General features: G+C 45.6%; 2 protein-coding genes across 2 annotated transcripts; one reads left to right on the forward strand and one right to left on the reverse strand.

Annotated features, from left to right (window-relative positions):
* Window positions 1-20,844: 20,844 nt before the first annotated feature.
* On the forward strand, window positions 20,845-22,854 carry LOC136462495 (protein TRI1-like). Its single transcript, XM_066461588.1, has 2 exons — window positions 20,845-21,303; window positions 22,441-22,854. The coding sequence occupies exons 1-2, from the start codon at window positions 21,019-21,021 to the stop codon at window positions 22,561-22,563; spliced, it is 408 nt and encodes a 135-aa protein (XP_066317685.1). The 5' UTR covers window positions 20,845-21,018; the 3' UTR covers window positions 22,564-22,854.
* A 292-nt stretch (window positions 22,855-23,146) lies between these two features.
* Window positions 23,147-26,534, reverse strand: LOC136462496 (uncharacterized). Its single transcript, XM_066461589.1, has 7 exons — window positions 26,299-26,534; window positions 26,028-26,206; window positions 25,861-25,916; window positions 25,012-25,126; window positions 24,433-24,555; window positions 23,736-23,907; window positions 23,147-23,622 (listed from the first exon to the last, which is right to left on the reverse strand). The coding sequence occupies exons 1-7, from the start codon at window positions 26,404-26,406 to the stop codon at window positions 23,437-23,439; spliced, it is 939 nt and encodes a 312-aa protein (XP_066317686.1). The 5' UTR covers window positions 26,407-26,534; the 3' UTR covers window positions 23,147-23,436.
* Between the last annotated feature and the right edge of the window lie 1,418 nt (window positions 26,535-27,952).

Raw genomic sequence — 27,952 nt, forward strand, 5'->3', positions numbered from 1 at the left:
ATCAAAAAATCCTAGGGGAAACGGACAGTAGCGGACGAGCCATCCCAGAAGAAGAGGAAAATGGCGACTGCCGCTCCTCACAAACCGAGCGGTATATCCCTGGGTGGCGACCAGACCACTCATCCATGGAGGGTCGTGGTAATCGAGTGGTCTAATGACGATGAAGATACAGTTCCCCCTCCCCCGAGCGTGCAAACAACTTCATGCAGTACACGCGTGGAGGAGCAACCAAGGGGAAGTGATAAAGTCCCCAAGCAGCTGTTGACACCATTTTTTGCACATGTCAAAATGATCAGAGTGGGCTAATCGGTAGGAGGAAAGTTACTGTATACGCTGACGGCCGATGAAAATCAGCTTGTAAAGATGGTTGCCGATGAATGGTGGTGATCGATGGAAAGGTTGATTTAGACTCGGGCGTTGCTGATAAGGTTGGAGATGTTATTGTTGATGCCGATGAAGGAAGGCTTGAAAACTACTGCCGATGAAATAGGAAGTATGCCAATGGAAAGGAGGTCGGTGAGAATTCCATCGTAATTGAGGCGGACAGGGAAATAGATAGGAGTTGATTTCCTTTTCTATATTTAGAGTATGATTCATGTAAGAGTCACATGTTTCCTTAAATATGGACTTGGTGTCCTAGTCGTATTTGGTTATGTCTCTTTAGATCAGGGTATAAATATAGATTGAGGGGCAATATAATGAATAAGGAATCAATATCAAAACCAATTTTTACTCCTATTTGCATCTACTTACTTTTCGGCGACTTCGTGAATTTGCATATTTTTCCTTTTTACGAGTTCTCATTGATTCGGCGAGTTGCATCGCTTCAGTGTGACCTTCGATGATTCTTGAGTTCCACGTGAGTACCTCTTGGCCGTGACTTCTAGGCGTATCGCTGTTGTCAGGACCAAAGTGCTCGTATCTTCATCCTTGTCGATTAACAGGTCAAATTGACTGGCACACTTTGGATATCGATTTGGGTATTAGCCCTTTGTGTTTGTAGATCCACTTTTGCATCAACACATCTTTTGGGACGCTCGGTGGGACCAATCAATCCGATCAATATGTTCAATTCCGAGATCGATTTAGGGAACATTATCGCGGTATCAGAAGAAGATCTTAAGGAAGAGCAGAGGCAGGCTATGAAAAAGGCTGTAGAAGAATATAGGCAGCTTTGTCTGAAATCGTTTACCCTGAACAAGAGTGTACAAGTCATCCAGAAGCAAGATTTGTCGTTGCCTCGGCAAGTCACCTTTGACTCCAATCCTGGTAAACTTCAAGAGATGGTTAATTCTATAGTAAATCATGCTTTGATTAATCATTCCAATGTGCTGTCCAATACTATTCATAATGCTGTGGTTCGAACTCTCAAAGAAGGACAAGCGTCATCGCATTACGTTGGGCCTGCCTATCACCAACCAGAGCCAGCATCTGTCAATACTCCATCGGCTCCCTTGGCCGTTGTGGGTACAGAAGTTACTTCTCCTCCAGTATCGGTAGGCTTACCTAATATTCAATCTACACCGATACGATTAGATCTGGTACTACCAGGAGGACGAGTTCAGCTTAATACAGATCTATCGGCATCAGCTATGTCAGGCCCTGTGTCTCAGAATAGCTAGATTCCTGCTAATTGGTGGGGATATGGTATGCCTCCGGAGTCATATGCTTTCAATCCTGGGTTACCTCAAGTGTTTGATGCAGTAGGAAAAGCTCCTATACCATCGGCTGTTTCGCCGATGGCTCAAGTGCCTCAATATGCCACAGCAACTACTGTGCAACCAACTCCAGGAGGTTTCCAGATGCCTTTGGTTTAAACACCCAATTCAAGTCCATCGGCAAGCTTACTGCCGATGCAGCAGAAAGCCCCTGCTATGAGTCAAACTGGGGTTCAGTTCATGCCTCAAGCTGGTTATAATTATCCAACAATGTCAGCAAATTACCAGCCATCGATAAGTTTTGTACCGATGAGTTCTAATAATGGTTGGTCAGGACAGTTACCTGTTCAGCATACAATTCAGCAAAATCAGTAGGTTATAGGGATTCAATAAGGTCATATGCAAGCTGGTTTCCAGAATCAAGCATCGGCAGCTCAGCTGATGAATCCTTTCCAGCAGGTTAATGGACCACAAGTAACAGCAAATATGCCGATTGCTGGAGATCGTGGGCCACAAAGATATGTGGAGGGATATCAGCAGGCACCTCCTATAGAAATTCAGCCAGTTCGTCAGCAGGAGGCTGATGCTTTTTGGGCCGATAAGATAGCAGAAATTATGAAGGATCAGTTTGGGATAAAACCTAAGGTCAATACTTATTCTTATCGGACTCCATACCCTCCTGCATATGATTTAATTCCTCTCCCAAATTGGTACAAGGTACTAGATTTTACTAAATTCTCTGGGCAAGATGATACATCAACAATGGAACACATCAATCGCTTCATTATTCAATGTGGAGAGGCAGCTAGCAGAGATGAATTAAGAGTTCGATTATTTTCATCATCTTTGTCTAGATCGGCATTTACATGGTTCATTTCATTACCGCCAAATTCTATTATTACTTGGGTTGATCTAGAAAAACAATTTCATAAGTATTTCTTTGTTGGAATCCATGAAAAGAACCTTACCGATTTAGTAAAATTGAGACAGCGTAATGATGAATCGGTAGAAAGCTTTGTGCAAAGGCTACAAGATGTAAAAAATAAGTGCTACAGTCTGGTGCTGGATGATCGGTAGCTTGCCGATCTGGCTTTCCAAGGGTTATTGCCACATCTTAAAGACAGATATGCTTCTCAGGAGTTTGAAAGCCTCAGTCATCTTGTGCAAAGGATCTCTGATCAAGATACTAGGGTTTTTGAACCTAAAAAGAATTGGAGTAAAAAAGTATCATTTGTTGAAGAAGTAGGAGATTCTGATTCTGATGAAGAACCAGTTATCGGCTTAGCTGAGTGGGTTAAGGATAAAAAGCTGATATCTTGTCCCTTTGGTCAGAAAGAACCAGAAAAGTTTACCTTTGATATCACCAAGGCCGACAAGATATTTGATCTTCTGCTTCAAGAGGGCCAAATTAAGCTGTCACCTAATCAAGTGATCCCATCGGCAGAAGAGTTGAAGAAGATCTTGTACTGCAAATGGCACAATGCAACTTCACACAGTACAAATGAGTGCAAGGTGTTCAGGCAACAGTTACAATCAGCTATTGAATCTGGGAGAATTAAGTTTGGTACTTCCAAGGCCCAGAAGCCGATGAAAATTGATCAACACCCTTTTCCAGCAAATATGTTGGAGGCCAAAGGGAAGACCAAGGTATTGACGTCAGAGGCTGCTGAGAAAAACGCATCAGTGGATCCCCAACATCGGATAACTACCGATGATGCAAAAAGTAAGGGTTTCCTAGGAGAAAGCAGTAGTTCTAAAAACCCTCCTCGACCTGGTATTGTGATTACCCATCGAAGGCAGCAGGAGGGTTGACGTCAGCGTAAGGACCGATATCGACAACAGCAAGAAGAGAGACATCGGGAAGAATGGTATCGGCATAAAAATCATTGGAGGTGCCTGTTTTTCATCCATTGCTGGGAAGAAGGTATTAAATTGCCAACTGTTGAAAATTGCCCTGAGTGCAATGGTTATTATGGGGTCAATCGGTCAGAAAGGAGGTTTCAACCTAGCAATCAGGGTTTATTTATCAATGAGCCGATCAGAGGCAGAGCATCAGTGCATAATCGGCTGGGGGGCAGACTTAGTGTACATGAAAGGCTTGGTAAACGCGCTGGATATTTTCCAAGGGATCAAGAGGAGCTTGAGGAGATGGCAAACACAAGAGTTCTCGATGAAGAAATATTCTACAGGGACCCTAATATACGCCATGTAGAATCAACTAGGACCTGTTATCAGCCAGTTTGGAAAACCAAGTTTCCTCGATAGTGCCCGAAGGGTCTGACAAAGACACAGAAAAGGAGGATGCAACATGAGCATCAGGAGGATTTATACCAAGAGGAAAATTCCTTCAATGAGAGGTCCGGTCATTAGCAGTGGCAGGTAAAATACAAAAATAAGGGTCTATCGGCAGATGTTAATATGGTATTCATGTTGCCGATGGAGTTTTTGGCACTATCTGATAATGAGGAAGAAGTTGTTCTCTCTGATCAAGTAGCTCAGTTGACACTAGATCCAATGATGGCTATTTTTGAGAAACCTACCGATGATGAGAGACAGCATCTTAAGGCTTTATTTGTGAAAGGCAGAGTTGATGGGCAACCTGTATCTAAGATACTTATCGACGGAGGGGCTGCGATTAATATTATGCCTTATGTGATGTATCGGAAACTTGGTAAGGGAGATCAAGACTTGACCAAAACCGATATGATGCTGAAGGATTTTGAAGGCAATGTGTCACCGACTAAAGGGGCAGTATGCGTTGAATTGACCATCGGCAGCAAAACCTTGCCGACGACGTTCTTTGTCATTAATAGCAAGGGTGTATATAATCTACTTCTAGGGAGGGATTGGATTCATGCTAATTGTTGTGTTCCTTCTACAATGCATCAATGCCTCGTATAGTGGATTGGGGATAAGATTGAGTTTGTCTCTGGTGATTCTTCTTATATCATCGCATCGGCAGAATCAGATACTTATGAGCGAACTAAATGCATATCAGGAGAAGTTTGGGAAAAAGAGTTCCTTAGAGTTGCTGATTATGAAATTCCACCGATCCAAGCAGTCGGTTCTGAAGAAGAGTTTTAATGGATAGGTTTGCCGATGATGGAAAATTAGGTCAAGGGTTCACATTGGTAGATGATTTAGTAGAAGTAGATATTGGTGATGGCGATAGGCCAAGACCTACTTTTATTAGTGCTAAGTTAGATTCCAAGTGTAAGCAGCAAATAACTGATTTGTTAAAAGAGTATAAAGATTGTTTTGCTTGGGATTATACTGAGATGCCTGGATTAGACCGATCGATAGTTGAACATCGATTACCTATCAAATCTGGATTTCGGCCACATCAGCAGCCAGCACACCGATGCAACCCTAATATACTTCCTGACATTAAGGCTGAAATAACTAAATTAATTGAGGCAAAGTTTATTCGGCAGTGTCGATATGCAGAGTGGATCTCTAATGTGGTTTCTGTTTATAAGAAAAATGGAAAACTTCATGTTTGTATTGATTTCAGGAATCTTAACAAAGCCACACCGATGGATGGCTATCCAATGCTGATTGCTGATTTATTGATTGATGCTATAGCCGGACATCAAATTATCAGCTTCATGGATGGTAATGCAAGTTACAATCAAATATTCATGGCTGAAGAAGATATTCCCAAGACTGCTTTCAGATGTCTAGGTCATGTAGGGTTGTTTGAGTGGATAGTCATGATGTTTGGTTTGAAAAATGCCAGCGCTACTTATCAAAGAGCTATGAACTTTATTTTTCATGAATACATCGGCACATTAGTGGAGATCTACATTGATGATGTAGTGATTAAGTCTGGAGATATCACAAAACATCTAGCCGATCTACGAAAGATACTGGAGTGCACAAGGAAGCATGGATTGAAGATGAATCCTAATAAATGTGTATTTGGTGTATCGACAGGTCAATTCTTGGGTTTTATGGTGCATCAGCGGGGCATCGAAATCAGTAGGAAGTCTATTGATGCAATTAACAAGGTGGATGCTCCTGCCAATAAAACTGAATTGCAATCTTTAATCGGTAAGATTAATTTCATTAGAAGATTCATATCTAATCTGTCTGGTAAGATCAAGGCTTTCAGTCCATTACTTAAATTGAAAGCCGATCAGGAATTTGAATGGGGAGCTGAGCAACAGTTAGCCCTAGATGAAATTAAGAAATATTTAACAAATCCTCCAGTGCTAGTTCCACCTCAACACGGGAAACCTTTCAGGTTGTATTTGTCAACTGATGATACCGTTATCGGTTCAGCTCTTATTCAAGAATTTGAAGGGAAAGAACGTGTTATTTATTATTTGAGCAGAAGATTAGTGGATGCTGAGACAAGGTATTCGGCCATCAAAAAATTATGTCTGTGTTTATACTTTTCTTGTGTCAAATTAAGACATTATTTGTTATCTGCCGAATGTACGGTCATATGCAAAGACGACGTAGTCAAGTATATGCTGTCGATGCCGATATTAAGTGGTAGAATCGGCAAGTGGATGTTAGCATTATCAGAATTTGAACTACGTTACGAATCGACTAAGGCAGTTAAGGGGCAAGTTATGGCTGATTTTGTCACTCAGCATTGTAATACAGTGGACTCTCTGGAGGTTGCTCCTTGGACACTTTTCTTCGATGGGTCCACATGTGGTGAAGGAGCAAGTATCGGCATTGTGTTGATTTCACCTCAAGGAAGGAAGTATGAGTTTTCATTGCCGATTGTTGCTACATCGACAAACAATCAGGCTGAATACCAAGCCTTGATAAAAGGGTTAGAATTGCTGAAGGAGATATGTGCCGATGCTGTTGAAATCTTTGGTGATTCTATGCTAGTTATAAATCAATTGGCTGGGATTTATGAATGCCGAAGTGAAGTTTTAATTTCATATTATGAAAGATGTTTGCAATTGTTGAAAGGGTTTAGAGATTTTCGTCTTGAACATATTTCTCGACTACATAATGAAGAGGCTAGTCGACTAGCTCAGCATGCTTCAGGGTATCAGCCTATTTAGGAAGTGCTAACATCGGCAGTCGATACCGGTGACTGGAGAAAGGAGATTGTCGATTATTTAAAGGATCCATATAAAAAGGTTGAAAGACATATAAGGTTCCAAGCTACCAAGTATGTGCTCCTCGATGATGAATTATATTATCAAACTATAGATGGAGTTTTACTCAGATGTGTTAGCAGTGATGAATCGAAAAGCTTGATGGGTGAAATTCATGAAGGAGTGTGTGGAGCGCATCAATCGGCTTTCAAGATGAAGTGGATGATCAGAAGGAATGGATATTATTGGCTGACTATTCTTGAAGATTGTTTTAAATATTTTAAAGGATGTCAGGGGTGTCAAAAGTTTGGTAATATTCAAAGAGCGCCTGCATCGGCTATGAACCCTATAATTAAACCTTGGCCGTTCTGGGGATGGGCTATCGATCTCATCGGTCAAATTTATCCGCCATCGAGCAAAGGGCATAAATTTATTCTGGTTGCTACCGATTATTTCACAAAATGGGCTGCGGCAATTCCTTTAAAAAAGGTGACATCGACTAATATGATCGATTTTGTGAAAGAGCATATTATTTACCGATTTGGTATTCCTCAAACTATCACTACCGATCAGGGTACTATGTTTACATCGGGAGAATTTGATGAGTTTGTTGTAGGTATGGGAATTAAAGTTTTAAATTCTTCTCCATATTATGCTCAAGCTAATGGTCAGGCTGAGGCTTCTAACAAAGGAATCATCAAACTCATTAAGCGCAAAATTAAAGAAAATCCTAAGAGGTGGCATACAGTATTAAATGAAGCCTTGTGGTCATATCAGATGTCATGTCATGGTGCAACCAAAGTAATGCCCTATCAGTTAGTATATGGACACGATGCAGTATTGCCTTAGGAAATTAAAACTGGCTCTAGGCGAATACGTTCTCAAAATCAGCTGACAGCCGATGATTATGATACTCTTATGAAGGATGAGTTGGAAGATGTGGCGGGTCATCGGTTAAGGGCTTTAGTTAGCATCGAAGAAAATAAAAAAAGAGTAGCCAGATGGTATGACAAGAAGGTGAAGGTAAAGGAGTTTGCCGATGGAGATCTGGTCTGGAAATTGATTTTACCGATTAGGACTAAAAGTTCAAAGTTTGGAAAGTGGTCTCCTAATTGGGAAGGTCTATATCGGATAAATCAGTCTGTTCCTAGTAACGCATATATTTTAGAAACCCTTGAAGGGGTTGTGTTTCCTAGAGCATTAAATGGAAAATATTTAAAGAAATATTACTCTAGTATCTGGATAGATGCATAAAAGTATAAGTGCCGATAACAGTCCTATCGGCTAGAATTATACAAGGATGTCAATGTCTCATAAAGTGCCGATGCAATAGACAAGGGTTACAAGTTTAACAAGGATTGGATAGCCAATATCGCACGCAGGCGAATCTGGTCGGCTTCCTTCATTTCTTTGATGTCTTCATCGGCAGCACCCTCCATAGGCTTGAGCTTTTTCTTCATGGCCAAGGCTTTGCGAGCCTGGATGTCTCTTTCTTGCTGAAGGGCCTTGATGGCATTGGGTAGCTGGCTTTCTTCTTGTTGGGCATGAATTAAGGCTGCCTCGACTTCTTTCAATTCAGCCAATAGAGCCATCCTCTTTGTCGATAAATCTAAGATTTGCTGCTTAAGTTCAGCGCCCGAAGTCTGCAAGTTGTCGATGCCCTTGTGCTTCTCATTGGTAATCTGTTTCAGTTGTAGCATCTCTTCTTTGAGTTGAGCCTGAGCTGCTCTATCGGCAATGCATTGAGCAACCCGTTGATATTGCAGTTGGCGGCTTTCTAAATGGGCTGCTGGGAAGAGTGCTTCTTCAACATCGGCAGGGACCTGGCCATGGATTGTTTTGAAAATTGCCTTTGCGGGGTTCGAGTCATCTACCAGTTGGGCGGTATCCTACTGTAACAAGTCCAAAAGAGCTTCCAACTTGGACTTAATTTCAGTTGATATTGTTCCCAGTGCAAGGGAAGAACTTGTTTCCTCTCCATCATCATCAGAAACGTCAATGGCAAAGGAAAATAGACTGTTTGGGGAGTCTTGTTCCTGAGAAAAAGAAAAAGAGGTCAGCTGAGAATAAGTATGAATATTATAAATCGACTAGGTCAATCGGCTTACCTGTTTCTAGGCAATTTCCTGTACTTGGCTGGAGAAAGCAGCCTAGAGTATGCCGTGTGGAGGATCGGCTAAGCTTGCCGATGGGATATCCTCTGTGGCCTCATCGGTGGTTGGCCCTTGGGGTATGATGACCAATGGTATGTCCTGTACAGGAGGATTAACTGCTTGCTCAGTTGCATCGACTGATTCTTGCCGGCTTATAGACGTTGGGGCAGATGTGGGGATCGGCATAGACTTCTGTCGTTTTGGCTGTGCCTCGGCATCTGTTAAGGCTTTGCGCTTTGCTTGGGCCTTAGCAACGGTTGGCTAGGGGGCATCGACACTTGTTGGTTGTGGAGCTTGAACATCTGGTACGCTTGCCGATGTACCCATTTGTTGCTGCAAAACAAGTGTAAGGTATAATATTTAACAGATAAAATGTAAAATCAAAGAAATACCTCTGAAGGTTTGTCAGAGGTAGTGGTGCTTGATGTCGGAGGAATTGTCGATGACAATCCAGCAGCGGCTCTTACACCCTGATGATTAATGTTAATACAGTCGTTTGTGATCGGCATGAGTAGAAATAAATAGGGTTGTTACCTTGAATGCCTTGATCAGGGTTGTAGCAGCAGCCAATGGAGTGGCCCTAGCTATAGCCAATTTGGACTTGGAGGTGATGGTCTTGGCATGGGTCTTCTGGTGAGTCAAAGCAGCTAAGGTGGGGGCGTTGTAGCCGATTGGTGATATCGGGGAAACAGGCTGAAGATCGAAGGGTTTCCCACTTTTGCTCGTAGATGGTGCTGGGTTGTTAACCTGTCACGAGAAAGTTAGTTACCGATATATGAAAGGAAAAGCAAAAGGGAGTTAAAAGAAACTTACCACGTCATCAGGGATGGCGTATTCAGGGTCGATCATGTGCCGATATGTGTGAGCAGATGTTGCAAATAGTTGTTCCCTCCACTCTCGCCACCATTGCTTATATGATTCGGTGATGAAAGATGTTGGCATCCAGATGGATATATCGACACCTGTAGTATCGGCATTGGGGGAAAGTCACACTACCCTACTCCAATCTGTTCCGCAGGTTATTGTTTCTCTGGGTTTGATCACATCGGCAAAACAAAGTTTGATTGGCAGTTGCCCAAAAGCCAATTGACGGGATACTGCCGATGGATTGTAAAATTCATACATGATATTACTATTTTCCCCGCTACCGAATGTGTTTACTGGGATTGCCCTGGGAGTAATGATGGCCATCATGAGTTCATTATCCTGATTCAGAGTGTCATCAGCAAAGTTGAAAAGAAGGGGGAATCTGTTTTCTTCGTCAATATAAGGTACCTAGGCCCTATGATCACGAGAAAGACCATTGTAGAAGCTTTGGAAGAATCTACCGATCTGGTCTTCATTGGCCTCTGTTCCAGGGAGGACAATTATGGCTTCACCAAAATTGAGGGGTGAGCGTGTTGCCGATTCCTCATCCCCAAGCATATGGTCTTCAGCAATTTCTCATGGGAATTGTTAGGCAAAGAAGTCCCATTGCAAACGTTTGTGCATATGGGCATTCAGTCACATGTTGATAAACCACCACGGGCCTCCTAAGTTGCCGATGGGTTCACCAAGCAAAAGTTTCTGAGACACTTGATGAAGAAGATGATAAGTGGAGCTCAGAAGGTATCGGCCAAGAGGGAACCTTACACCATTGGCCAAGAGTTCAGCCGCGGGGAGGAAGGCGTTGGTTGGTCCTACTGATCGACCACAGAAGATAAATTTTTCTAACCACATATTCAAGAATGTGGCATGTTCCCTCTAGTTAACTGTCCCGGTCTTCTGGCATTCTTGAATATATCCCATCCAACCGCCGATGTTGCGGGTATTCACCCTATATTCAGATTTTCTGCCATAGATGGAGCCTTCATCGGTAGTTGAAATGTCCAAGCCAGTGAGCATGTAGACATCGGCAAGTGTGGGAGTAGCTGGGCCATGTCCAAACATGAAAGTGTTTGTTGTGTCTGACCAGAAGTAAGCAACTGCAATCATCATTGACTCGTTCTTTTGCATATCAGCAATGGATAGCCTAATGCATTAGTCTAGCTTCCGTTCTGCCCAGTGTACTTGCATCGACCTGTTGACCCTCAAGTACCAATCTTTCCACCCTTTGGTGGTTTTGGGCCAAGATTGGAATGTATCTTTCCATAAATTCAGAGAGAAATTTTGGGCTCTAAAAGGGATTCTGTTAACCTCTACATTAATCAGATCAGTTGGATCTGGGTTGCCCATTGGTCCTAGGCATTGGAAATGCGGTTGATCGGTTGGAATAACTAATTTGTTGCGAAGTTCCTATGTTTAGAGGATCCGAAGAACAAAGAAAAAGAGAAAAATTACCAACTGTATGAACTCGCAAAGACCAGAGGAATCGAGGTAAAAAGTAACAGAAGTGGAACGAACTGCAGGGACGTCAAAGTTGATTGCCATTATCTTGAGGTAGATGGGGGCACGAGCTGGAGACTCAAGGTTGACGCTGGAGAAAAGTTCTTGTTGGTTGAGGTCACGCAGTTGTTCATCGGAGTCGCCGCCGGAAAGAGAGAATGTCAAAGATTGGAATCTGAGGGTAGAGGACGAGCGTTCCGAAGAAATCTATTTATAAGCCGCTCGGAGTAGGGGTATTTTGGACTTATCTCTATGCCGCGTGCATGTGGGTTGAGGTGGTTCAGATGGATATGGTAACTGTTCGCACGATAATCAAGGGATTGTACAGATGATTTGATGGCAAGTAATCATGACTTGGAAGAGATCTCGGTACAGGATATTTTAATTCTGAAAATGGCGACATTATTATGTTAGGATCATGTCGATGGATTATTATTTCGGTATCTTAACCATAATTAGGGCAAGAGTGGTTGGAAATTGTGCGATATTTACTGAGGTGCGTGAATCAGGACTAGATTTGATTAGATTTGATAACAGATCAAGTTTTGGCTTGGAGGATGAGTTACGGTAATTGGGCGAAGGCAAACATTATCTGGAGTAAATTTCAAAGCATTAATGGTTTTATACTCCGAAATTGGGGGGGCATGTGTTGACACCGTTTTTTGCACGTGTCAAAATGATCAGAGTGGGCTAATCGGTAGGAGGAAAGTTACTGTATACGCTGACGGCCGATGAAAATCAGCTTGTAAAGATGGTTGCCGATGAATGGTGGTGATCGATGGAAAGGTTGATTTAGACTCAGGCATTGCCGATAAGGTTGGAGATGTTATTGTCGATGTCGATGAAGGAATGCTTGAAAACTACTGCCGATGAAACAGGAAGTATGCCGATGGAAAGGAGGTCGGTGAGAATTCCATCGTAATTGAGGCGGACAGGGAAATAGATAGGAGTTGATTTCCTTTTCTATATTTAGAGTATGATTCATGTAAGAGTCACGTGTTTCCTTAAATATGGACTTGGTGTCCTAGTCGTATTTGGTTATGTCTCTTTAGATCAGGGTATAAATATAGATTGAGGGGCAATGTAATGAATAAGGAATCAATATCAAAACCAATTTTTACTCCTATTTGCATCTACTTACTTTTCGGTGACTTCGTCAATTTGCATATTTTTCCTTTTTATGAGTTCTCATTGATTCGGCGAGTTGCATCGCTTCAGTGCGACCTTTGACGATCCTTGAGTTCCGCGTGAGTACCTCTTGGCCATGACTTCTGGGCGTATCGCTGTTGTCAGGACCAAAGTGCTCGTATCTTCATCCTTGTCGATTAACAGGTCAAATCGACTGGCACGCTTTAGATATCGATTCGGGTATTAGCCCTTTGTGTTTGTAGATCCACTTTTGCATCAACAACAGCAAACAACAAAAATCCCTATGGAGCAAGCGATGGGAGTCCCCGAGCAACAGGCGGAGGTAAACCCGGTGTTATAGGTGGAGGAAACACCGAAACAATAGGCGAAGCAGAGGCCGACTATAGAGGAGGATAGACCTCCATCCAAGAGTATGGGGGTCGACCCCATGGCTGCACTAGGGGGCTCGAACAGGCCTCGCCGATTCAAAAAAGCACATCGGTAGACCAAACGGTAAGTATCCTCGCATTGGTGTTGTTTTGCTATTTGATCATAGCTGTTTAGGTGATCGACCAAATGTTCTGATGCAGTGCAAGGCACATGGAGGATATGAAATCACCCGCCCAGACTGACGAGCAGCCTCAAGCTAACCCCGAGGCAGAGGTAACACCTACCACCCCTGTGTTAGGGTCCCCTAGTGCTCGGTGGCTGGCGGAAAAATCAACAACCGCTGCGGGTGGAGCTGGAGACGGCAAGGGGCCAGCATCAGCAGAGGCCGGCTCGGTGATAATGCCTGAAGCAACGACGGGTAGCGCCGGACCCTTGGGAGCTGAAACTGGAGTTGCCAGCGAAGCAATAGAATCTAGGTCGGCGAGATTAGGGGTGCCTAAGGAGCTAAGGGTGCCCCCTAAGGGGTCGCAGGTCATGCTCGGACCCACTATCCGGCCATAGAGCCCCCCTACAGTGACCCCTACTACTGCAAAAGAGGAGGACGAGGTGGAGGAGATCGTTCATGATGAACCTCAAACCCAATCCATCCGAATCCTTCACAAGCATGGTGACGAAGTGGTAGTTGTTGAGGAAGAGGACACCCCTAGAGAAATGAGGAGGCTAAAATCCGCCCTCAGTGGAGTAGTAAAACAAATCGAGGTTAATACTGAATCCTGAATATTCTTCATTGACATTGGTGGTGTCCTTCTATCGTTGTCATTGTGCATTTCCAGGGGATAACTCGAACTACCGAGCATCATTACCAGCTGATTAAGAGGATGGAGCCCCTCACCAAGGAGAACAAAAAACCCAAGGAGGCAATGAACCGTTTAGATAAAAACATCCAAAGGGCCCAGCGTGAGCGAGACCTTGCTGAGTCCAATGCGCGGGACCTAGAATACCAGAAGGCGGTCCTGTCTGAGCACCTGGCGACTACGAAAGAACAACTGCGGAGCAAGTCTAAGCAGCTGACCACTGCCTCTACACAACTTAAAGATGCTTCTGAGCAGTTGGAAAAGCTACAGAAAGTCTCCGAGGAGAAGAAAGGTGCGTACTATCCACAAAAATGCCTCGCATAGTTGGATATGATTACTTTTGGTGATGAATGATGTACTTGTAGAACAAGACGCGGTGCTCGGCCAACTGTGCCAGGCCCTCGAGCAACTCTGAGAGGACAAAGTGAAGGAGACAGGGCGAGCGAACAAACTGACCGAGGAGCTAAACGGTAAGTAAGCCCTGGTCAGGTTTTCTACTGTAGCAATTATCTTGCCTAATGGAACTTCAAAATGCATGCAGACTATCATCAGAGGGTCAAGGCATAGTTTGATGTGCTGGAGCAAGAAGCCCGGTCCTAGAGGAACAAATTTGACGCTGTAGTTGCCGGAATCAACCCAGTGCTCGACTGTGTCGAACTGGAAACTGCTCCTTAGCCTGACGGTAGGCCACCGCGCCCGGACATCATCATCGAAAGATGCAAGATGGCGTGGGAAAGCTTCAAGAGCTTCAACCATGATGCCATTGTTACCGCCGCTACCCACGCCCTTGCTGTTGTTTGGTCCCACTATCCAACACTGACCTTGAGGCAATAGGGGGCGGGTACGCCAAGGGGCTGAGCGAAGCGGAGACCCAGCGGCTGGATGATGAGGTGGAAGACGCGGCAAAAAAGTTGGCTAGCGATATAGACCTGTTCGGAGAGACTAACGGCAGTGGCGAAGCACAATGATCTCCTTGGTAGATATCATCTGAAATTTCTGGACAGTATAGTTAAAATGCGCGAAAACATGGAAAATGCTTATACAGATGATAACTGTTATAAAGTCCATGTGTATGTAGTCAGATTGTATTTCGGCAAAAAAATCTTTGTAATTACAACCATAAGGTATTTATACGGAGTATAAGTAGCCTCCGAGCAGTTAGTTCGCTACTGACCCCCATGGCCTCAGCTAGCCCATAGTCCATGACGTCAAGCGCGGAGCCCGTGCACGTGTAGGAAGAACAGGCGTGACCAAGGAACCGCAGCTGACCACCCATAACGCAGAGCGCGGAGCCCATAGCACGTGTAGGGAGAGATCAGAGACTGGGTCTTCTCCATAGAAAGAAAAAAGCCAAACGTGTGTTGCTCGGCGATTATCAAAATAACTTGGAGATATAGATCGTATAGGCAGAGTCCAAGCAAGTGGTCCTGTGTTAAACTCTCGGCCTTGGCTGACCCATAGTCCATAACGTCGAGCGCGGAGCCTGTAGACATGTAGGAAAAATAGGTGTGACCAAGGGACTGCTCCGACCACCCATAACGTAGAGTGTGGAGCCCATAACACGTGTAGGGAGAAATCAGAGACTAGGTCGTCTCCGAAGAGATAAAAAAAGAAAGCATGTTGCTCTTCGATCAAAAAATGTTTGTTGATTTGGGGAAATCGTGTTCGACGATTTGGAGAAATCGTGTTCGGCGATTTGGAGAAAATGCGTTCGTCGATTTGGAGAAAACGCGTTCAGCGATTTGGAGAAAACATGTTCGGCAATTTGGAGAAAACGCATTCCGCGTTTTGGAGAGAACGTGGTCGGCGCTGTTACGGTGATTACGTACTGGAGTTCGTTATGAAGTAGCATATAGCTTGACGACCACAAGTGGTTGTTAATCCACAATAGAGACAAGACGGAGACAAGTTATGGAGACCAAAAAACATTACTGAATATAAATTTGTAGAGTATATATCTGTAGTGTTTCAAGGATAGAAACATATAAGGTGTTCGATGTGCCATGAGTTGGGAACATCGACTCCTTCTAAGTCACTTAGGCGATAAGAACCTGGTCGAGTAACCTCTTTGACGATATAAGGCTCTTCCCAGGGGGAAGAGAGCTTGTGCAAACCGTCAGTCTTTTATTTTCTACGGAGAACGAGATCACCAACAGCAAATGAACGACCTTTGATGTTTTAGTTGTAGTACCTCCACAAGCCTTCTAGATACTTAGCTATACAGACATAGTTTTGTAGCAGTATGCGCCGAAAGGTGTAATGAACGACGTCTTTATCTGGTCTTCTTCCTTAAGGGAGATCTGATGATAGCCAGAGTAACAGTAAAGGAAGGATAGTAGTTCATAGCCGGTAGTAGAGTCTACAACCTCGTCTATCTGAGGCAAGCCGAAGGAATCTTTAGGGCAGTGTTTGTTAAGTTTAGTATAATCAACGCACATTCTCCATTCTTTATTCTTTTTTCGAACGAGAATAGGGTTCGCTAACCAATCTAGATGATACACTTCTTTTATAAACCCGGCAGCTAAGAGCCATTTTATTTCTACCCTAATAGCCTCCTTCTTGTCTGGCGCGAATCGGTGGAGTTTCTGTTTGATCGGTTTGGCGGTCGGTGAGACATTCAAGGAGTGCTCGATCTTCTCCCATGGTACCCCCGGCATGTCTACAGGTTTCCAAGCAAACACATCAATGTTGGCACGTAGGAAGGAGACGAGCGCGCTTTCCTATTTGGGATCAAGGTGAGCCCCAATCTTCACGGTCTTGGAGGCGTCGTCGAGGCCGAGGCCGACCTCCTTGATTTCCTTGGACTTGGCAGACGCGCAGGGAAGCTCTAGCTCTGGAATCTCCATGTCATCGGTGAGTGCTGTCTTGGCTTCGGCGACCATGCTAGCCATCTGGATGGAGAGGTCAGTGGCTTTGGCGAGAGCGAGACTCTCTGTCTCGCAGGCGTAGGCAATAGAGAGGTTGGCCCGTAGAACTAGGACTCCTGTGGGCGAAGGCATCTTCAACACCAGATATGCGTAGTGTGGTATGGCCATGAATTTAGCTAGGGCTGGCTAGCCAAGTATGGCATGGTAGGCGGTGTCGAAGTCGGCGACGTAGAAGTTGATATGCTCGACGCGATAGTTGCTTGTCGTGCCGAATTGTACTGGTAGGGTGATCTCTCCAAGTGGTCTGGATGCCCTTCCAGGTACCACACCCCAGAAGGAGAAGTCCAAGGGTGTGAGATCTGATATCACGAGGCCCAACTCCCTTAGGGCCCCGATGAAGAGTAGGTTCAAAGCACTGCCACCATCAACAAGGACTTTTCTAAAGAGCACCTTCTAGACAGTTGCATCGAGGACGAGGGGGAAACGCCCTGTGTAGGGTATGTCTACCCACTGGTCGGCCCTGCTGAAGGTGATGAGGACCTTGGACCATGGGCGATAGCTAGGGTCGGCGGTAGTTTCTTCTAAAGCGACGGCAAGCACTCGTCAGGCGGTGAGCTTCCGTTCCCTTCTACTCTCAGTGGAGGCGAGGCCCCCAAAGATGGTGGCGACTACCTTATCATGGTCCTAAAAGGCATTGTTGTTGTTCCTAGGTGGTTGGCGACCTCTGGCTCCATCGTTGGTGTCGTCATCGAGCCTCTTGTCCTAGAACTCCCTAGCCAGACCAATGCAGTCCTTCATCTTGTGTTTGGCGTTCTTGTGAAGAGGGCATGGGCCATTGAGGATCTTTTGGTACTATTCATCATAGTTACGCTTTGCGCAAGGTTGACTAATGGCGGCGAAGATGTGTTCTGGCCGGTGGCGGTGATTTTGGCCAAGCCTGTGTCCTCCTGTTCAATCACGGTCACTGTCGCGATGATAGCTACGGTTGTCAGGGCGGCGGTCGCTGTGACGTCAGTTGTCGGGGCGATCATCGTAGCGGTGAGGCGATCGCTGAGTGCCTGCATCCTCATTGAAACACACCTTGGCTTCCTCGGCATCGGCGTACTGGTTGGCGGTAGTTATCATTTCGCCGATACCTATCGGTGGCTTACGGTTGAATTTGGAGCGAAGCTCGCGATGGTGGAGTCCTCAGATAAAGGCGGTGATGACTTCAGCTTCTGTGATGTTGGGGATAAAGTTCCTCATCTCGGAGAAACACCAGATGTAGCTGTGGAGGAGCTCGGATGGCTTCTGGTTGATGCGGCTGAGATCATGCTTTGTGCTAGGTTGAGTACACGTGGCCATATAGTTGTCGGTGAAAACTTTCTTCAACTCTTCCCACGAGTCGATGGAGTCCGGTGCAAGGCTAGTGAACCAGCTCATGGTGGGTGGCATGAGCATGACAAGGAGATAATTTGCCATGACGCTGGTGTCTCCTCCCACGGCGCGGATGGCAGTGGCGTAAGCCTGCAGCCACTGGGTTGGGTTCATTCTTCCTTCGTAGGGCTCGACCCCGATGATCTTAAAACCACAGGGCCATCGAAGCGTTCGGAGTGCCCTTGTGAAAGCCGGAGGCCCTTCAGGGTTATCAACACCATCGTGTGTGGCGTTGTGGTCGGGGATAGGCTCGAGGGCTAAGTCCGGGTTGCCGTACTCCTTTTTGTAATCCTGGCGGTGACGCACTTTGTCTTCATGGCGACCAAAGCGACGTTGCTCGATACGCCGCTGCGCATCCCGGAGGTTGCTAAGATGTTCTCTAGCATCCTGTTTGACCTCCTGGTCATGCTAGTGATGGTGTTCGGCATGATAGCCCCCGGGTCCCCCTAGAGAGGTAGCGACTGGTCGGCGAAACAGCTTTGACTGGGGCAGCGATTGGATCTCGGCACAACTGATCAGTGAATCATGCTCGTAGAGCATGAAGGTCTCTGATCCTCATGGATCTCATTGACCTAACAGTGAGCCACTTTAAGCATAGCGGCAATCTTGGCGAGCTCGAGCATTTGAGGGAAACGAGCGAGCTCGTTAGCGGCTACTGCTAAATTAGCGCTTGGAGTCTTGAAGACGTCATGGCCGTCGACACAGAGAAATTCTTCATCGAGGTCGCGGTAGAGCAGGAGCGGTCTTCCTTGAGAGTCAAGCTGATTATTTCGAGCAGCCACGGCCCTCACGATGGCTGCCTCATTTTCTCACCGCTGCGTGTGGTTGACATTTTGGTTCTCCTGAGCAACGCGCTCCTCCTCGGTTTCGCCATTCTGAGGAAGGCTGTCGATGCTGACGTTGAAGATCGCACCACCCTGGAAGGGTGGAAGGAGAAATTGATCGAAGAAGGTTTCGGTGAGGGTCTTTGTAGAGCCCTGAGACTCGGTGCCCGAAGTTTCTTCCAGGATGGTCTGGAGGTGCGCCCCGGGGCTCTGGCCTAAGTGTAGCATGTTGACGGCTAGCGAAAGCTGGATGACAACTTGGTCGGTGAGTTTACCCCTTAGGGCGTGCTGGTAAGCAGCAGCGGCGTTGGAGAATCCGAAGGGTAGGGCCGTAGCCCCTATAGTTTCCTGAGCAACCTCTGATAGATCTAGATCGGAGGGTGGTCGGCATTGAACCAGAGTGTCCAGTGCCGATTCAGCGATGGAGAGACAATCGACGAGCTTCAGTCCGACCCGATCGATAGATTCGATCAGATCGTCGTTGTTGATCGGCCTCCTCTGGTAGCGAGGAAGCGGACGGTGAGTCGTCGCCGAGGGAGACCTCGGAATCAGCTCCGAGATCGGATCTGCAGTTACAGGTGTGATGGTGACCGGCGTAGAACCGATCTACCCGGCTCGAGGAGCTCTCCGACTCCGTCAGCGTTGATGACCCACGAGATGGATCTGACCGTGAAGATCTGGCCGGGCTGCGGAAGGGACGAAGAGCCTGCGGAAAAAGCCATCTTGTTCGATAAGGAAACATCACGCACACCCCTACCTGGCGCACCAACTGTCGATAGAATATCGTCGACAGTCCACCGAGGGGTATCCTGCGATGGTAGATTTGTCGGTGAGGGTGCGCGTAATCTGGAACCGGATGGTGACACAAGGCGCAGAGACAACAATTTAGACATGTTCGGACCGTCTGATCGACGTAATACCCTACGTCATGTGTCTTTGGTGTATTATATTGAATACATAATGTTGAGTAGAGGACCCCTGCCTCTCCTTATATACTCTGGAGGGGTAGGGTTACAAGTAAAGTAGTTTATTTGGTACTATACAATGTCTTGCGGTGCACGCTGAGCAGCGACGTGCACGCCTTCTTCTTGTGGGCTGGGCCACCTCCGATGGTGCGGCCCATGTCTTGGGGGTCATACCCCCACAGTGACCATCTGGTTCACCATGGGTTCAGCACGTGCACCCCCTACCTAGCGGGCCACTGTCGACGAAATTTGGCCAGTAGTCTACCGAGAAGTATGCCTACGGTAGTAGATGAATCGGTGGAGGTGCGCGTGAGGGAACTAGATGGTGACACAGAACGCAAGAGACAACGATTTAGACAGGTTCAGGCCGTCAGCTCGACGTAATACCCTACATTCTTGTCTTCATGGATTGTATTGCGTATGATTAGATGAAAACGAGGGGGTCCCTACCCGCCTTATATAGCTTGGGGGTAGGGTTACAGATCGAATATTTTCATTCTGATCGGTTTACAAGATAGGAAGTTACAAATCGTACAATATCTATCATATCCGAATAGATTTTGTAGATCACCGAGGATCTTTACGTTGCCGTCGTCCTGCGGCGTACTTCGTGTGGCGTTGTCTTGCGAGCTCGGTCTCGACAAGCGGCGAGACCCGTGCATAGTCTTGTGGACTGGGCCTCCCCTAGCGGCTCGGCCCATGTGAAGCCTTGCGGGTACCGGGGGTCATGCCCCACAGTTTCAAAGAAATTTGAAATTTTCATGGAAGTTTAAGAAATTAGTTCATTTTTATGAAAAAATGGAAACAACCACCATTTTCACAGGAAATTAGTTCATTTGAAATTAAGAAAAAGATTAACTTGACCAATGAGCCTCAATCTGCACATAGCTGTAGCTTCAAATTTTTGGAGCTCTTCAAAACAGGCCCAAAGTGAGTACCCACATTTTATGTTTGTGTTGGAAAAGTGGGATATTTGTTCAAACTCGCGTGATAATAAATTCCATAAAAACCTCCTAATTTGCCGCTGCTGAGTGCTTTGCCGTTGCTCGTACCACCACACCAATGACCAATCCACCATTTGGAGTGGAGGGACCCACCTGCAGAAAGAAATTGGTGCTAAATCCAAACAAGCACAAGGTCCTAGATGTAAAAACCTTAGTTTTCCTTCGTTCCTCTTCCTTGTTCTCCACTCTCCCCAAATACAAAAAGGGTTGGTTAGCCGGGGGAGGCCGCTCTAATCCGTAACCCTAAACCTCCCCAAAACCTTCCTCGCCTCGCTCCCCTCCATCCAATCCTCGAAACGAGCGCGCGTGCGAGGAGAACCCCCACGGAGATGGCGGCGGTAGCTAGGGTTTTCCGCGGGTCTCTCTTCCTGATGTCCCCAGCGGCGGGCGCGGCGGGCACGGCGGCGGGGGCCAAGAAGGCAGGCGCGGCAGCGGCGGCGGCGACCAAGAAGCGGACCAAGGCGGCGTCCACGAAGCCGAGGACGCTGACCGGGATCACGAAGCCGCTGCCCGTCTCCGAAGAGTTCCGCAGGTTCGCCGGCGGCGCGCCCGAGGTTGCACGCTCCGAGGCCGTCAAGCTCGTCTGGGCCCACATCAAGGCCCACGGCCTCCAGGTAGCGCGTCGCTCTCACCATCCTCTCGACCCTCCTGTCCCTGTCGGTCGGTTCCAGAGCCTCTCGCTTTTGACTGTGTCGTTTAATCTGTCGTTTCGTGATGTGCTAGAAACTAATGTAGTTTCGTTGTATTATATAGTAGGATGGATTGTGATTTTGGGGGGGGGGGGGGGGGGGGGGGGGGGGGTGAGGAAATCCATTTCGGTGGGGTTAGGTTAGGGTTTCGCCCCTGCTACCGAATCTATTGGCAAGGTTGGGGTTTTGAGTTTTGGAAAGGGAAGTCCAGTGCGCCTAGTGATGACGTATTTGACAAAGGTGGTCGCCATCCTGTTCCTGTACCCCGTTTTTGCTTTTTTATTTATTTATCCTAGTGTGTTGGGGCAACTCTAAAAAGTTCAGGACATCCTTTCTAGTAGTAGGTCAGAAGCGTTGGTGATCTCAGCGAGTCAGTTCTCTGGTTTGTGTTTTTGGTGACTGGTGAATAGTTAATTACAGTTCATGATTCATATGGTGTCCTTTGGTACAATCAGTTCAAACTTCGTTACTATGTCTCATGATTTGTTGAGGCGTAGTATTTGTGTGTGCTTTGACAAATAACAAACCGTGGTGTGCTGCTGTTGATTTTTTGGTGGTGTTCTCTTCCAACTCTTCAGTGGATCTATTACCTGAAAAGTTTTAAGAAACAGAGTCACATTTTTATTAATATCTGGACACTCAAGTTTGAGTGCATTGTGGAGGTGTGTTCTGAGATCAGAATTATCTAATTGCAGCATATCATTATTTGACAGGTATAATGTATTTTGTATGTTCAGATGCGCCTTCTAAAGTAAGCTGTAGATACTTATTTGACTTAATATTGTACTTTGTTGTTGTGATATATGATCTTGAAGGCAAGATTAGACTAATGACCTGTGTTTGTGTATTGATGAAGCACTTTTATAGCAATTCCTCTGTGTTACTTCTACTTGCCACAGAAAAATAAATTAGTATGGCCTGTTAGCCTCCTTGCTTCTTTGTTAGTTTGTGCACTCTGTAACTTGCTTACACTAGCTGCCTTGTTATACCAAGGTACTATAGTTGTCTGCATCAAACACTTTTTTTGTCCTGAACTAATGAAAAACTCTTCATGGTTTGCAGGACCCAGCCAAGAAAAGCGAGATCAACTGTGACGCGACACTCAAAAGCTTGTTTGGTGGGAGGGACAGGATCGGGATGATGGAGATCTCGAAGCTACTGGGCCCTCATTTCCTGAAGAACTAGCAAGCAGTCCATGGAGCCAGTGATAGCGCTTTAGTCTACGACTCTATTTGGATGGCCTCTTTTGTGATCCATGTTAATTCCAGGTCCCACTAGTTAAGCCGAAATCGTGTGATGGCATTAAGACTTCAGATTTTGTTCAGCAGTTGGGTTTGGGGTGTGATGCATGTAAAAAGGATTCCCAGTGTTTCCGTTGCTCTTGCTATTCTGCGAGGGCACCAACGTGCACATTGATGTGGGAAATGTTTAGTCTGCTAATGGCAAATCATCATAGTCCACGTTCACCCCTATCTTTGATTCGTGATCTAGCGTTATGTTCCCATGCGTGGCATTGCGTTCTTTAGAGTTCAACTCAGTTTGCAGCCTGTTATATGCTTGTTTACGCCGGTGTGCTCTGTTGCTTCGCTGGCACTTTGTTGCCATCGCTGGATGCCTGGATAAACAAACCAGCTGCAGATGACTATTGACTCTGCGAGTTATAGTTCTGTTGCTTACAAAATATTCTTTGATCTTTTGAGAGCTTTTGGTTAACAGAGGAATTGAAGTATCCTCAATACATTGGCCGATGCAATACGCACGCTATACATACAATAAGAACGCAATACGCTATACATACAGTAAGAAATTCTAGTTATCTGATGCGTTGACAAAGGAGTGAAATATACAATGTCCAATTATTCTGGACAAAATGACCTCAGGTTAAAATATCTACAGAAGCTGACAACACACAATTGCCCCCTTCAGGATTTACTATGCTATATATCATGCCCCTCAATTTTAGGCCGAGAAAAAGTTCCCCTTTGGTGGGCCTGGTGGCATGCCAGATGTAGGACACATTCCAGTTTCTGTTCTGGCAGCTAGCTCTTGTATGCCATCTCAGGTGAGAAGGTGATGCACCCACTGCTTGAGGATTGCCGGAGAGCCATACCAGGGCCTTTGTTCATCATCAGAGCCTACAGGAGAATGGTACACGCCGTCAAAGCTTATGTTCAGTGCTCCTTCCAGATGCGCTGCCATTTCAGGAACAACGCCGTCACCCCACACATCCGCTCGGCCGCAAACCTAGTTGTGAATTTGATGTCAAATGGTTTTGTTTCGCAATTGATTCGCAAATTATCTTAGCTGAACCATAAAATCCTCCCTCCCCTCAGAAATGAAGTGTTTTACAGTTTTACCTGTTTGTACCCTTGCCCGACGAACCGGGCTCTCCACGTGACACTTGACGGAGTAGATTTGTCATTGCTACTCATAATAACAGCCTCACCTCCTTCTGAAGGGGTGTCAACTGCAAGGATCTCATCGGAAGCAGCTGCGGAGTTCCCCAGAAGAGGAGCACCTTGAATGTACCTTCGATACAATAAAGAGATGGTATGACACATGAACGTATGTGGTCATAAGACAAGGACATGCTGAAATATGCACCTATCTCATTTGTTAAAACATCAAAATCAGAAAAATGTATGTTCTATGGGGACTAAACTTCAGGACGAATTGACAAGTTTAGCCAACCAAAAAAATCTGCTAGCTTGACTTTTTAAATCCTCTTTCTTTGATGAAGTTAACACAGATAACACCACTGCACCTATCTCATTTATTCAAACATCAAAATCAGAAAAATGTATATTCTATGGGGACTAAACTTCAGGACGAATTGACAAGTTTAGCCAACCTAAAAATCAGCCAGCTTGACTTAAATTATCTTTCTTTGATGAAGTTAACACTGATAACACCAGCATTCCCGAACATAATACTAGGTTTGCTTCAGCAGTTATGCATCCTCAGGGTAACAATGTAATCCAAACCAAAAAAAGTTTAATAGTGAATCAATGTGGAAGCAGCAAGACCCTGAAATCCTAGCCTGAAGAAAGGTACCTTCCAGCAATGCACACATATCTTAATTCTGGCGTATAAACTGCTGGAGCACAATTCTTCTCGACGTAGTTCAGTAGTCCTCTAGTCTGATCAATTACCCCAGGTACACCTTTTGGAGGAGGCCTAATGATTAGAGAAAATTAAGGCGAAAGAGGTCAAACTCAACTAAAACAAAGGTACGTTCTGCATTTGATTTCGAAACTATGCTTTTCAATATTTCTAACATGATATCGAGTGGCAATTCTAGCCTTGCAGGAGTTACTAACATTCAACAGTTTCATTTACAGCTAGATTGTGTATAGCTGCAGAGGTATAAATGGGAGAAAGATGGTTGGGTGATCTTTAACCTAGCATACTGTCTACCAATGGTACAAACAGGGAGTAGTAAAGTCAACTTTCTTCAGTTTCCTATGCACAAGATAAGAACCACACCCATTTTTTTAGAAGAAACACCAGCATAAACATTAAGCCATTAATCATAGACTAGTTCACTTCAAACATGATTGAGGAAAAGGAAAGGATGACCACCATCAGACTGTAAGTACAAGCACACAACAAGCGTGTGAAAAGAAACCATACAAGTGAGGAGTGCCAAGGGTGAGCAGTAAACTTATGTCGGAAGCATCAAACTCCGCCATGTACACGCGCGCGAGCCAGCCCCCAGCTGAATGCCCTATCAATGATATCTTCCCACCTGCAAGTAGCAAAGGGTATAATCTTCTTAATTTCATGTTGTTCAACAGCTTAGCACTTGCATTGTTAGCAAGTAAATTTCAGTAGGTAATGTATGGCCTTCGACTGTTCAACGGCATCTATAACTCTTATAAAGTTAAACCCCATTAGATGATTTCTCTCTTCATGCAAGGTGTCCACATCATTCCCCACTAAGTGACATCACTAAATGTTCTATCTCATCATGCAAGGTGTCCACATCATTCTCCACTAAGTCCATGTCATCCCTTATTAATTAAAAAAAATATCCATGTCATCTCTATCATGTGAAATACTTTAAATCTTTAATCTATTAACATACAAGTCATCTACATACGCTATTTGTTTCATCACCCATCCCTCTATAATGCAATCAAATATTTTATTGGTTTTTCTTCAATTAGCTTGCCAATTTTTTACTAGATCTGATACAATAAAATAACATGCAAGTCAAATTCATATAGATGTATACACATTGTACAGAATACCTATAGTAATGTTATGTATATAACAGATTTATTTTTAAGAAGATCCCGCGGCAACGCGCGGGGTATACTTCTAGTATCCTATATACCAAAACCTTCATCCAGATAGACATGAACACATCACAAACTAATTTGCTTTCTTGCAATCGCAAGTAATTAATTGCTCATTAACCACCAATGGAACGTTAGCATTTCTAGATTTGTTCTAGGAATGGGGGAGTGCAAGACAAACCTGGTGCGCATAGCTCCCTCGCCTCAGACACCGCGTCATCCACCCTCTTCAGGTACCTGCAGCGCAATGCAGGCAAGGTGTTTGGTGAAACGCCGGTCACGACGCTGACTGACCCTGGCGGAGCACCACGGCGCCGGCGAGGAAGGGGGGGAGGGGTCAGCACTCACCAGTCGAGCACGGGGCGCGGGCGGAGGGTGCCCCGCCAGTAGCTGGCGTCGGCGAGGCCCGCGGCGTTGCGGAGCCAGTCGGGGCGGGTGACCCGCGCCACGACGGCCGCGGGGAGGCCGTGGTCGTCGCGCAGCGCCGCGGCGAGCCGCGCGTAGTCGCCCGTGTTGTTCCCGAGCCCCTGCGCCACTACGACGACACACGCCGCGCGTCACGCACACGGGCGAGCAAGCAAGAGGAAGAATGGGGGTAAGGGGAGGGAGAGGGCGCAACTGGGAGGATGACGGCCGGCCCGGCGGTGGCGGAGGCAGTGGCGCCTGCGTTGGCGATGGCGCGGAGCCGCGCGGCACCAGGGCGCTGAGGAGAGATGAGCGGGAGCATGTCGCCGCCGTGCCGGTGCCGGTGCGTAGTGGGAGTGGAGTGGCTCGCCGTGGCGCGGCGTGCGCCTCTAGAAGAGGAGCGGAGCAGAGCAGCACGGCGATAACGGGGCGGTGCGACGTGCACGTCTCGCTTCCCCGCACCATTCACCATGGGTCGACCGCGCGCGTTCCTGGCCGTTGGATTTTTAGATCGATGGCTCGGGTAGAACTGGAGTCGAAAAGGAGAATGTGCTCCTGCTGATTTCTTCCTTCTCCCTTTGGAAAAGTTAAATGTAATGGAGTGTGTTAAGCTCATACGTTCGATTTTTGTGGATCCTGTATCAAGTCCGCAATTGGTAATTGTGGATCCCTTCGCGAATACAATTCTCGGAAGTCAAACGATTTAAAGTTTTACTAAGATAAGTATTGGTATTTATGATATAAAATAAGTATAATTAAATCAATCATAAAATATATTTTCATAGTAAATCTAGTTGAAGATACAAATATTAATACTACTCATCATAAACTTAGTCAAAATTAAACTAGTTCGACTTGTACGAATCTTATAGTTGCATTTTTTCGGTGGAGCGCGAGAGTACAAAGCCAAAATCTCTAAGAGACATACCAGCACATGACATTACATTTAAGTATGTCTATAGAACACTCCGTTGTTTTGGCTGCTCACGATACTCGATTTTTTCTTCACGTCTTCTTCCTCCTCTCAACGCGCTGCCACCACCCCCGCCCATCGTCCCGCCGCGTCATGCTAGGATCTCGTCGGAGCTCCACTTCTTATTCACCTCCCCTGCTGCGCGTCATGGCCATGGTCGTCTCCGCCCAACCTGGCCTGGCTGCCTCCTCCTCTGCCCGCTCTGGCGGCGTCACCGCCACCTCCGCCTCGCCGCCATCTCTCTCGTCCCCACCACCTAGCCTGCCTGGCTCCCCAAAAAATTCTACTAAGACCGTTGAATTTGGAGAAGATGAGAGGGAGAGGAAGAGAAGAGAGAAGAATTGAGTGTTGGAACACTTGAGTGAGATGTAGAAATTCTATTATGTTTTTATCAACCACAAATGGATGCACAGAAAGAGAAGTATGCACTGACTATTCTCTCTCATCCATGTTTCTAGATATATCGTAAAAATTATAATTACTCACTCTATTCCAAAATAAGTGTCGATTAAATTATAATTACTCACTCTATTTCAAAATAAGTGTCAATTTTAGGTTATGTGCAGGTCAAACTTTTTTAAATTTGACTAGATTTGCAGAAAATAGCAAAAACATTTATATCTTCAAATAAGTTAATTATAAAAAATATTCAACCATTAATGTAATAAATATCTGTTTAGTTGTCCTCTAAACTTTAGAGCTAAAGTCTCCGGACAGGTGGTCCAAAGTTAGCTCTTTAGCCCACTCATATTATAGCTTTAGATCTCAAAACTAAACTAAAGTTAGAAAATATTTGGTTTGCTGACCATAATCTGCCACGTCTAATTTTAGGCACCCGTGGCAAAGCCTAACTGGCCACTCACTATACCACAACGAAGTATGCCACAACTTGCGT

The sequence above is a fragment of the Miscanthus floridulus genome, chromosome 7 (genome assembly GCF_019320115.1).
Source record: "Miscanthus floridulus cultivar M001 chromosome 7, ASM1932011v1, whole genome shotgun sequence".
Classification (NCBI taxonomy): Eukaryota; Viridiplantae; Streptophyta; class Magnoliopsida; order Poales; family Poaceae; genus Miscanthus; species Miscanthus floridulus.